This window comes from Syngnathus acus, chromosome 23 (genome assembly GCF_901709675.1).
Source record: "Syngnathus acus chromosome 23, fSynAcu1.2, whole genome shotgun sequence".
Classification (NCBI taxonomy): Eukaryota; Metazoa; Chordata; class Actinopteri; order Syngnathiformes; family Syngnathidae; genus Syngnathus; species Syngnathus acus.
Genome location: NC_051107.1, coordinates 1,804,176 through 1,816,926, shown reverse-complemented (window position 1 = coordinate 1,816,926; position 12,751 = coordinate 1,804,176). Strand labels below are relative to the sequence as shown.

At 45.4% G+C, this 12,751-nt stretch overlaps 1 protein-coding gene across 1 annotated transcript in view; it reads right to left on the bottom strand.

The window, feature by feature from the left end:
- The window catches only part of plxna4 (plexin A4), a 106,974-nt gene that overhangs the window by 79,730 nt on the left and 14,493 nt on the right, over nucleotides 1–12,751 (bottom strand). Inside the window, exon 3 of the mRNA XM_037243853.1 lies at nucleotides 9,539–9,721. Coding sequence (XP_037099748.1) covers nucleotides 9,539–9,721 — 183 coding nt within the window. The remainder of the gene's footprint in view (nucleotides 1–9,538; nucleotides 9,722–12,751) is intronic.

The following is a 12,751-nucleotide window of genomic DNA, read 5'->3' as shown; positions in this document are numbered from 1 at the left end:
GTATTTTATCTACGCTAACTGACCTTGCCGCAAACTACTCGCAAACTTAATTTCCAAGTTGCAGCTGTTGTTGACGACTCTTCAGCACAATCGAAAATCGTGCGCAACATGATACCGCAGAGCGTACAAACAGAGGGCCAGCTTGTCGGCTCTAAACTTCCCCATTGAGTCCGCTCGAATCCCATAATAGTAGATATGAGTTGCCTAGCAACGCAGCCTAGCAACTGCAGAGGGTCGAGATATGCTATCGCCGAGGAAGAAACCGGAGAGGAGAATGCCTCCACTCTCATGGAGGCTTTTATTAAGTGAACGACGAGGGGGGGGGGGGGGGAACACACACACAACTGCGGTGAAATGGATCTAATGTGAGTTTTTATTACTGTTTGCTAACAAAATAAGAGATCAGGTTTGGGGGATTAGTTTCTTTACAAGCTTAGACACTCACAGTATGAGAAGACAACACAGTGTATGTCGTGTACGGTTTAATATAACGTTTGCCAACAACGCTTTTTGTTGCCTTTAAATCTTACACAATGATAGCCTCAGGTGTACTCTTCTATCACAGTGACAACAATCTGCTTTAAATGTAACATCACATTTTCCAGCTGTGATCGTAAAGACGGCCTGAAGCTAAGATCCTCCATTAGCTTCGAACAAAGCTCGCTACGCTCAAGCCCGGAGACAAAATGTCCTCTTTTCTCCCTCAAATGATGAGTAATTTTACTCCTCATCCATAAATCAATTATGGATAATCCGGCGATACAGAGAATTAGAGGCCATTTAACATTAAGAAGCTTCAGTGTGCGGTCGCCAGGGCGCAGTGATGGAAAGATGTCTTGCCGTTTCTTTTCTAACACTACCAAAGATGAAGAAACAAGGTAAGGATTATGCTAAAGCTAGCAGTGCAACAACAGTAACACAAAACTCTAGAGGCGCTCTGACTCTCCTTGGAGACGAATGAAGCCGAGGCATCATGGTTTCCGAAAAGATGAGAGTAGACCCTCGCTTCCTCCTGCTCATTTGTTCATGTTGCACACCACCCTGCTTCATTCCCCCCCTCCCCCAACCCACCATCCCTCCACCCACGAAAACTACAGTGCGCCCCAACTGTCACCACAAGCTCATTATTCAAACGCTAGTAGACATGTTGGCCTTATATACTAATCACAAACGAATGGCTTATCCAGCAGCTGCAAGCCGGCCCGCTGATCTCAAACACGGTATTAAATAAAAGAAGCTTCAAGAAGGACGGCGCCATGCGAGCCCGCTGGGAGAGCGTTTTCCAATTAAAAAAGCTTGACAAACAGATCAGTCAATGCAAAGAAGTCTGGAAGAAGAGGAAAAACAAGCTTCAACCGGAATTCCGTGTTTTACCGTGATAAAGGTGAAAAGGAACTTCGACGTCTACGCCATTCGTGTCTTTGGCCGCCAAGTCTGCAGCCCACGTTGTGGTAGACGCGACGCCTGCCAACGCGTTTTAGCACACGCGCTAGCATCTGTACTGTGTTCAGACGCCAGGAAACGGTAGTCAAAACTGAAGTGGAGGCCATTGTAGCCTAACACCAGGTACTCGTAAGACTGAATTGAACTGAGCCAGAATCCTTTCAACAAAAACGGTACAGCACTTGGGTTTAATCTCTGTGGTTGTAACGTAGCTACCAGGGGTATGTGCCAGATGGTAGCCATGGTGGCAGAAGGGGAAGAGGACAGAGGTTTGATTTGGTCTGTAAGTCATTTTTGAGACCAAACCAGATGGAACGTCCGCCGTTTCATTCCCGTCTGACTTCCTCTACAGTTTTGCAACCCAAACACAGAGATGAAACAATGTGGTTTTTTTCCCCCCTGGTAGATTTGAGTGGCTTCCATGTCGCAAAGCAAACTTCCTAAACGTTACCGCTTAGCTTTATTAAAAGGGTAGAAATTGATTACATGCATGAGCAAAAAAAACAAGGACTTCATCTCTAGAGGGAAGAGTTGTAGACAAGATGCTGTGTTGAGATTTCGTCACTGAAAGCAGACTGAGGGGGAAAGGGGGGGATTGGTGTGAAGGGAACAAGGGAGGGTTGCACATCAAAGTATCCTTGGAAGTCCAATTTCCCCGGGTGCCCGTATGTCAAGAATCAAGGACGGAAAGGAAAAGGATTAAAAATGGCTCACTTTTTAGTGGATTGTGACAAGGGATATGTGATTAAAAAAAAAATCACTGTATAAATGAATCAAAGGTGTCACACTGGCGAATGTTTACACTCACATCTGCTCAGTCGAGGAATCGAAATGGCGACATCGCCGCCCTCGCACCGCACAGCGTGTTTGTGTATGTGTTACTATGAGATTATGCGTACGGGAAGCGGTGTCATATGAACTGGTGAATAAGGCAAAGCAAACATATATAAACTGTCATGCAATCATGACTTTTCTAAACATAACTCGGGTCAACCGTTTTCACCATTGTTTATTCAGCAAGAATTATATCAGGATGTGTACACAGGAAGAGCTCGGTCACGTTGTTTTGGTTACCAAAATCACGAGACATTAGACGATTATCCACTCCCCCGTCGTTGCAATCAACAGTGAAACCGAAACTAATCCGGACCAGAGATTTGAATGAACCTTCAAAATTTTCTTAACGTCCATGAGGTGTACTTTGAAGCCGGATACGGTTACAACTGTGAAACCGAAAAAAAAAACAGTCTCATACGGACGATACCGAACATTCCATCTTTTTTATTTTTTGTCCGTTATACCAGAAATGATTTTCTCATATCAGAGATTAACGTCTGATTAATGATATAATCATCGAGAATGTTCGTCCCAATAGAGGAAACCGCTGTTCCGTTTGCAGTCCTCAATTAAGTTTATAGCCTTAAAGTGTACTCGAATTCATCGTACCTGCCGTTGCCTGCAGGGAGAGAAGGAATGACCCAGTTGTGAGGCTGCAAAGTGAGAGGAAGGAAGATGGGAGCAGTGGAGGATGGAAAAAAAAGAAAGGTGAGCGAGGGCACCGGTCGCCCCAAGAGACCAACGGTGAGCAATGATTGGTTGGTGAGTGGGAGTGAGGCGGGGCGGGGGGGTGCCTCACCTGCAGTGCCGTGTCCTCTATATAGCGACACGCACAGAGTCTGTGAGTAATACAGTGACATCAATTTAAAAGGCAGAAGAACTGATCAACCCTGACGTCAATTTTTTCCTCCGATGTTATTTGTTTTCACCAGAATTTTTTTTTAACATGTAAGCGGCCAAATGGGAACACAAAATATCATTTTATTTCGAGTAACTATTAAAGAAAATGATTGCTACTAATATTCTCATCTGTTCAAGTACCCAATAAAAGAACGCTGCTGCCTATTTAGTCCTCAAACCTCAAACCTCAAAAAAAAGTTTAGAAAATGCTTTTCTTAACCGAACACTGAAGCTTACCCAACAGAGGCACTCACGGAAAATTACAAAGTGGGCTCAGCACGATTACGCCCCCTCCAGTCATCCATTCAGTGGGCAACGCAAGAACACACTGTGTGATTAGCTGTAGACATCCTATTGATTTTTTTTCTTTCCCTACCGCCGAAGCTCAAACGAACAGTCCCCGTGCGATTATTCAACACTCCTACGCTATAGTCCTAATAAAAAAATAATAAGTTGTTCATTTTCGGGAGGTGCTGCTGCTACCGTAAACATTTTATATAGCATTTAATCAACAACAAAATGTAAATGACCTTTGAGAATGGGTAATTGAATGAGTGCCGCGTGGGGCTAGTTCATGCTGTGCTGGAGCTACCATCGAAGGTTTGAACACACGTAGCTCTAATATCAGACCTTCTTGCTTCAAAATTGATTCTCGGATAAAAACATTTGGTCATGTACAATCAGTCCGTTTTAAAATATGGCAACACAACAAATCTTGTGAAACATCGCAGGAGAAACCAAAGGCGAGTCACACGCCTTGGACTCGAGTCGACTTAAGCAACTAATTTAAAATAATTAAAACCAAAACATTTGATGATGTGTGACAATTGGCAAAAACCAATGAAAGACTCTATTTCACTTTGACTTATACTCGCACAGACGAAGGGCTGACACAATGTTTACGCCGGTAAGCTAGCTGGATGAACTGTGAAGTTAAGCTAGCTAGGTTAGCTCAAAAGTTTAGCTTTTCAACAATTCAAGACAACACTCAACCTAGTGTTTATCACCAGTATGAAAGTGTTGCCATGTAAAAAACCCGCATACAAGTTCAGGGTGTTGACAGACTCGGTGATCCGGCAGTCGTCGTGTGAAGGCGAGAGAAAAGTTGTGCATAATTATCTCCCCGTTTGCTGCCTTGACAATAACAGGCTATGGCTGAGGGCCGTTAATAGCGCCGCTAATTAACTGGCTGAGTAGACGCACAGCTTTTCAAGTGGGCTTAATAGGCGAGATGGAGGGTAAGAACTCAAACAAGCTCTTTGAGGGTGTCAAAGATGTGGATGGGAGCATTGTGTCGCTGCTCACTGTGTGATTAGATGACTTCCAGGATAGGGAAGGAGTTGAGATCATAACACGAGCTGAACCCGCTGCTGTGATGTTCTCGGAAATCCATGCACGATATTAACAAATGAGCGACTGGGATGTTTTGATAAATGATCCGACACGCTGCTGTGTGCCAGCCATTGAGTGGTTATTAGAGACTGTGATGTTACACGATAGAGGAGCAAGTATGTTAAGGCAATGATAGGAGAAAGAAAAAAAAAACTTGAGTACAAACGGCAGCCAATGGCAATACTGTAAAATGATTTGTTGGATCAAAGAGTCCATGATGTGTCAGACCTCGCCACGTCCTTTTCTTAACCCCGAGCCGTCAACGCTCAGAGTCAACTGCGGTACAAACCGTCAGGTTACAAACACGCACAAAAAAAAAATCTCACATGAAAAGTGAGTCATTTTCCCTTTTCAGTATCTCTCTCTGCCTACTCGAGCCCTTCAGCCACCACAAAAACACGGAAGGCGCGAATGGCCTCTCTAAATGTCTCGCCGCCGCTATACTTGCCTTAATAGCTGCGCAAAAATGAACAGCAGAATATTTTCGTCCCAACAGGCTGTCTCCATCGTTGCTCTCTCCATCTCCGTCAGCTTGGACCCATTATTCTCGCTCGCCAATTCCGGCCTCTCCGGGCTTCCCATTGGGGGAGTAAAACACATTTCCCTCTACTTCCTTTCGGAATACTAATTTAGTTTTTGGGGGAGTTTGAAGATAACAGGAAGGTAAAGGACTACAACGACCGTGAATCATAGCGGCAAAACCGCCATTGTATCAAGCGAGCAAGCTTATCAATTATGAAGAAGCCCCGACGAGAAGGTGAAAAAGCCTGGCTATAAATACACACCTAAACGACACACTGAAGGTGACCGGCTATTTCCACAACGCATTTCCCATCTGCTGAGTCAGTCATGCAAACGTGCTAACTTGCTAATTGTTAGCGTAGGAGGAAGCGATGCGGTATATCCTTCACACCCCATACGTCAGCATATGTCGATTTTTTTTATGACAAACACTTCGCTACGTCTTCCTATGTGTCTCTCTATGGGGCTTTTTAGGCTCACTTTTTAGGCCTGTCGTTTCCCGCCTTGTTTTTTCAATTCAGTCAGTATATGCTAGTGATAGCCGCCTGTTACCATGGCAACACGCTGCTGCATTAGCTGGTAAGGGAGCAGCAACACACACATATAGCGCCAAGTCAATTGGGAAGCACTGCCGCGGAATACTTAACAGCGCGGGAAACATTAGCATTCTCTCAATGCTAGCCGCATGCAGCAGGAGTTTGGACTAAGGGCCGGAATGGGTCGTGTTGCGGTGCTTTGCTGTCTACGTGTTCTGATAGCGTAACAACGGCGGTTGGGCGGTGAATGGATTTTGGAGCACAATGCCGACACATCCTCCGGCATATTTCATCATTAGCTCTTAGCAGTTAATCCTCTGCTCCACTGACCGCGCCTCGGCTTGTTTCAATAATCTGCATCGAGAGCTAACCGACACCATCGCGGAGACAAGACGAACAAACACGCGGGCAAAAACAAGGACGCTATCAACCCACGCAACATATGGGAACAGTCCAGAGCGATAAACATCTCAAGGAAGAGTGTCGACTCGAGAGGAGGAGTGACACAGCATTGTGAATCCAGTAAGCGGATTAATACAATGGCAGCTAAATGGCATGTTTGTGATGAGGAGGGCAGCGGGAGCTCACCAAAAAAAACACGACTCAGGTGGAGGGGGGGGGGGGGGGGTTTGTAGGGCAGCAAAGTGGGAAATTGACAGAAGGTTGAGGGAAGACGTTGACCTTTCCCTTTCGCAACAGCAGACATTAACCATCACGTGTAGAGATTGACCTGTTTGGTGCTGATGTCAACAGCTGATATGACGGACACGAATTGTCTTGGATTTTACTTCCTCTTTCACATTCGTCATGCGTCATTGGCCTCAAACTTCTTGTCTGTCTGATTGGTACAGATTAGAAAGAAGCAAGCCGTGTTAAGAGGTGACTGCACTGTCACAACCTGACACTCGGCTCTCGCCAAATTCTGACAAATGATTAGGAAAAAACTGAAACGATTTGGCCTTAGCTTTTGCATGCCCAGTTTCATCCTTGTTCGAGCCGACATCCTCGTGTCAAGTTCAAGGTTAGCTGCTCATTGTGTGGGGAGCCAATACTCCCCATTGGGAGAGTCAGAGGGGAGCTGCATTAGCACCTCTGCAGGCAGTCCTCGGTCTCCACTCTGGTTTCCATCCGTGCTAATATGCAGCGTGAGCAAATGACCATACGCTAACCCGATGCCTGCAGGAGGGGGGAGAGGATTTCCCCTTGACCAGTGACCTGTGAGCGATGGCTTTAAACCTCACCCTAACAACGGAGGCCTTTCATCTCCATCACATCTCCATCTTAGAGTGAAACCGACAGACGCCATATGGCAGGAGGCGGCCATCAAAGAACTCCACTCAGCTATACGCAGACCGAGAAAGACGGGTGGGAAATTCAAAAGGAAGCTAGTCGGATAGTTTACCGTTTGTATCGGCATGGATAGACTCAGGTGAGACGATTTCGGAGGGTCCCTTTTGTATGCGGGCATCGGAATGAGTTTAGATCAAGTGTCTCCTTTTCGAGAGGGAACCAATTTAAAGTTGGTCGACCATGAAAGCAAAAAAAAAAACAGCGCTCGCGTCTTCAAAGCACTTCTCCAACTCTCGAGACTGCACTTTCAATTCAGGAACTGAGCTTTTCCGGAATTTTCTGCTACTTCTTCCTCCGCCACAGTCAACGACAAATATAAGTGAGTTCTATGTTACTTCAAAAAGTGACTCATTCCTGAAAATGACGTCTTGTTTTTTGCACAATCATAAAATAAACAATGAAATGAATCCAGTGGCGCACTTCCACTTTAGCCGGCCTGTATCGATCCAATCTTGGCAAAGCCTCGTGTTTATTTATTAGTGCTATTTGGTTGTAAAGCATTCTCTGATTGTTTTTGATTTATAACTTGACAGAAAACACCATTAACACCTTGACAAGGATGAGACAACGCATATTACCAATCAGGCGAAGAGCTTCCGATCTGGTTGACGTAAGACAACATTAGCGCCTTATGCTAGCCTTTGACCCAAAGCACGAGTGTTTGTCTATATTATTAAACGACGATCCTCGTCGAGCCGTACGCGTTTACCATCAATTGTCGTAATGGCCGTAAGATACCCTCAAGTCCGCGAGCCAAACAAAATATTATTCCAAGCCGTCAAATAGAAACATTTCACAAGCACACAAAATTTCATTCGCTAACGCTTCCACGCCCCTCTTAAATTCATGATGTCATAAAATGGAGCTGGATCCAAACAACGGTGCATTAAGGTCCATCTACTCTATTTTACCGTAACGCTCATTTTTATTCAGACGGATGTGTCGCTCACAGGACTATAAATAACAGTTAAAAGCTGAAAAAAACAGGGGAGAGGCTTATGGATGGAACAAGTTGAGGTGGGCCAGTGTATATAAATCAACATCCATTAGTCAGGAGGGGGGGCTTATAAAATCACTGATAAAGGAGGTGGAGCGATGCTCGGACCTTTTATTGTTGTGCTGTTGTCTTTTATTGCCCGTGATGTCATCTAATGGTATACACTTTAACGACCGGGGAGGAGCCCGGGCGCGTATGGGGAGGAGAGTATTGGCTTGTAATGGGGGCTTGTGATGCCGGGATATTGATCACCTTCTGTCCAACATGTCTGCCATATGCTGAAAAGAACAGCAGCCAAATAAGCAGATTTCACATGAAATTGACTATTAGTGTTTTAGAAAAAAAAAATCGAGTGGCCTCTGAAAAGGATTTGAAGGTATACTGTATTTGTACGCCGACGCTTTTATTACCCGCAGACACTAAATTTGCTGCTCATTACCATACATGAGCAGCAGGTATAAAATATGATTATATAGTTGCTCTGCAGCATGATGGTTATTACGCGAAAGAGCGCCGCCCGAGCCACTCGGGGCCCCGGTGTGCAATAAAAGCAGCAAAACAAACACAGGAAGGAGGTTGGTAATCAAGTAGAACAAACAGTGTCAAAATCACCATTTGCTTGTGTGTGTTGGCAGCGCTTGGCCATATTTCTCCGGTTCACTTTTCGTCTCTGGAATGGTTCATCTTCAAGACATAGCAGCTGTCCTCCAGCTCAACCTTCCCTCGCTTGTAAGGCGGTTTTCTTTAGACCCGTCACTGGCCCAGAGTTAGTCACAGCCACGGCCTTATATCAAGAGCAAAAAAAGAGCTAGCTAGCGATCACACCTCGCGTCATCCCATTAGCCCGGGGAAAGGCCGAGGGGGGACGATCAAGGTACGAGCCGTAACACGTTGGTACGTAGCTTATCCTAGTCACGTTTCGCTTTACAAATCGTGTTTAGCCACGGGCTCTCCGACTGTCATGTGACGTGATCGGTGATCTTCCATGGTACAAAAAAAATACCAGTTTACTTCAGACAGTCAACTAAATCGAAATTACACAGGCAGCAAATTGTTATGAATACATAGTCAAAAAAACTGTATTTGAATTTAAATGTGCCTGAAGAAACAGATAAGACGACCAATCAGTTCTGCAACATGCTGATGTGTGCTGTCTAGCAACTTCTGTAACATGCTGATGTGGGAAACCCATTTCCGACCCCCCAAGGGGGCGCCTGGATTTAAGTCCAAAGTGGAGAAAAGAAGACTTGTGATGCAGAGGATGCACAGGAAGCATGTGTGTGTGGGTAATGGACGAGGAGGATGTAGAAAGACACCAGATAGGTTTGGCTGCAGGAATCAAATCCCCCCTCAGGGGTTCTCTTGATCACACCTCCGCTTCCTCACAACACACTCAAATTCATCGCACGCATGCACATACACGCACCACTCGTCGAAGCAAATACAGCCGACTCAGCGGGTTTGCCTGAAAGTCAATCCGCCTTACTACAACTATCCTTCCTGTCATACGCAGCATACACGCTCCCTTACGCGGCATTTCGGAAAGGTGACTCCATCTTACCTTCTTCACGCGCCCGCTCTTGGTGCCCACGAAGACCAGCGAGTGGTTCTTGTAGACGTAGGCCACGACGGAGGTCATCTTATCATTGGCGTCGGAGAAGAGGGGCCTACCGTGCACCATCTGCGACACCCCGAGGGGTGCGTTCATGTCCAGGCCGCAGAAGTCGTCGTCAATGGTCAGGAGCTAAAAAAACAAAAATATTTATGACATGTTCAGATCATAATGGTGAAGCAGCATGTGGCACATCACCCCAGGTTATTTGGAATGTCTTGTTCCAAGTAACTGTACATAGTTTTAAGAAAATATATATTTCAAATCTAAACTACAAGTAATCTCTACCACACTTTCCCATCTTCTCCGCCAGGAACTGTCAGATGCTCAGGGCCACTCAAACGCCACAGGATCCACTTTGCAGATCTGCTGGTCGCTTGTTTGGCTCAAGCTTGAGACAGGACAGTGGGACACTTCTCCTGTTCTCATTATACCAACTCCATCTAAGTAGAAAACTCGTTACAATTTTATCCACTTTGAATTCTAAAGGTCCAAAATACCAAAACACCAGTTTAAAGACTTGTTGAAACAAGAAGAAGGAAATGATGAAGATGGAAGAGGACTGCCGTCAGGCGGAAACTCAGCCAGCTGTCGGGCACGATTCCCCGCAGTCCAACCAACGCCAGCGCGGCGAGATATAAAAATGGGAAATGATTCAAAGCATCATGGATGCTTTAAAGCAAATCCCCGCAATACTCTCAGCAGCCATCTTTGTGAAAGAAAAACAGGTCTGAGGCCTATTTCTTGTTTGTATGCAGCATTCCACCCTGCCGCCAGACAATATTTATATCAGCCGTGACACTGGGTGGGGTAGAATGACTTATGGGCTTTGATAAGAGAATAATAGCGCAGAGAATTGGTCATTATTCCACTTGTGCGTGTGTGGGGTTGAATTTGAAAACACTTTTTTAAGAGGCGAATGGCATGGTGTGATGAATGGCGTCACCATGTGATTGAATGCGAAGGAAGACTTGGCAGGTGATGCCGCCTTTGCATTCATTCAAAAAACGTCAGTCGAGATAGAAAGGTTTGAGTTATGGTCCCGTGATCACATGGAGTCCATTATCCCGGGTATAATGTGACGTCTTGGCACTCGCTGGACAAACATTAATTAATGCCAAACTAAAAACACTGTTCATTTACTTGAAACGCAAAATGGGAAGCGGTCAGAGGATTAAGTGGCTCCTTTAGTCCTAGATTCCATTTTTCACCCTGGAGTAGTGCTTCTTTGTAACCTTTCACGAGAGGCCATCGTCACGACAGAAGAATTATAGACCCTGGTTTTCATTAGATAAGTGGAACGTGGCTTATCTCGGCCATGGTTAGCTTTTGGGCTAAGAGGCATGAATGATCGACGACGATTCATTGGGTTCAGACTAGGATGGTGTCACGGGGTCGGAGGGTAAAAGGAGCAAGGACAAAGGAAGAGGGTAAACAACGCCAAATATACGGGAGCACTTATCAAATTAGGAAATTGTCACCGACCGTAAATTATACTAGCAAAGGTTTGGTGGTCTTTAGGAATATCGGTAAAATTACCAAACGGACGATCTGTATCCGGGCCAGTAGAACCAAGACCACAACCCCCCAACTCCATCATGACAAATATTCCTGGGCCTAGATACAATCCCCTGGATACTAGCGTCATTCCATAAAGGTTGCCTCATCATCGTATTCACTGTTTGTGATGTGCCTTTTCTTCTGAGGGATTAAAAGGCTATCAGGAACTAGCGGAGAAAACTTTGTAGTATTCGCTGCCTTCATTATCAAATGCATCTTCAGTGGAAGAACAAAAAGGCATTCCTGTCAAGAGCAATTACCTGATTCCGAGTCTGCTAAAGTGGTTTTGATAATCCAAAATAAATCTGTGCATGCATGTGCTAAATGTGTGTTTCCATCATTTCCCGTAGACCCAGCGCCATGTTATTCACCGTATTACCTCAGCCGCTTGCCAATCACATCTGCCATCTCGTCGTTTCGTGAGCGCGGCTGCTGCAATCTGGTGAAATATACTTTCTGTCTGTCAGGAACCAGACATGTTTTCATTACGCTGCCGCCGGAACATGACATTGGTACTCAAGGCGGTACCTTGGGTCTGAACGGCAAATAATATCGGCGTGCTGTACTAATAAGATGCTGATATGAATGGCGCCGTGAGGTGTACGTTTGAAAAACAATCGTGTTGTTGAAATGACAAAACATTTCTTGCCCGTCACTGATAGATCACTCCGAGTCCCTGAAGATGAATGCGTCGTGTCAACAAATAACATTGTTGTTCCTGCACACATTGTTCCTGCGCAGTCTATTTGTTTGATCACCTGTTGCGTCAATCTTTAGTTTCCATTGCCCGATTTCTAGAGAGAGGGAGGGCAATCCTACCTAACCTCCTGCTCAGTCCAGGGATTGAACTTGAACCCGAGATTGGTCGGTATACTTTAAAACCAAGAATTAAAGTCAATCCAAGACAATTCAGTCCCAACGCAAGACGTGACAACACGAGAGCATCGTTCCTATATTTGGATCGTGGCCAGAAGTTGAGGCAGAATCAGGTCACCCTCGGCCGTATCCATCTTTCGGTTTGTGTGCGCCTGCCAGCACCACGCACAAAGCGAGCTAGCTCATGGACCAAATGAGCGCGAAGGGGGGGGATCAGCAGAGATATATACGCCGAGCTGCGAGAAAGAGAAGGGGCCACGCGAAAAAGCGATTAGCGGTGACTGAAAGAGATCCGCTCTCCAACGCTCTCTGATGTATGGCCTAATCGGGGCTGGCACGGCGACGAGGGCCCGTTCCGTTGGCTGCCGGTTCACAGAGTTAATGACACATATTCAACCACAGAGGAAATTTCATTTCATGTCGCCGCTCGGCTTTTACGGGCTCCATAGAGTCCATTTTCTTGTACTGGCCTCGTCCCTTTCACCACAGTTATTCCACACAAATTTGGATGAGTACCATGCTCTAATGTGATGATTCCACATTAATAGCAAGCCGAGCTGGTTGTGCTTTCATGCATCATCGGTGATTGAAGGGGAAGTTTTTTTGTCTTGATAGAAAAAAAAAGTAGCGCCTGTTAAAGTATATAATTACATATTACATTATTCACTGATGCCAAATTGCTGACCCGTCAGGATGATGGGCAAAACTATATCCTGACAAAAAGGA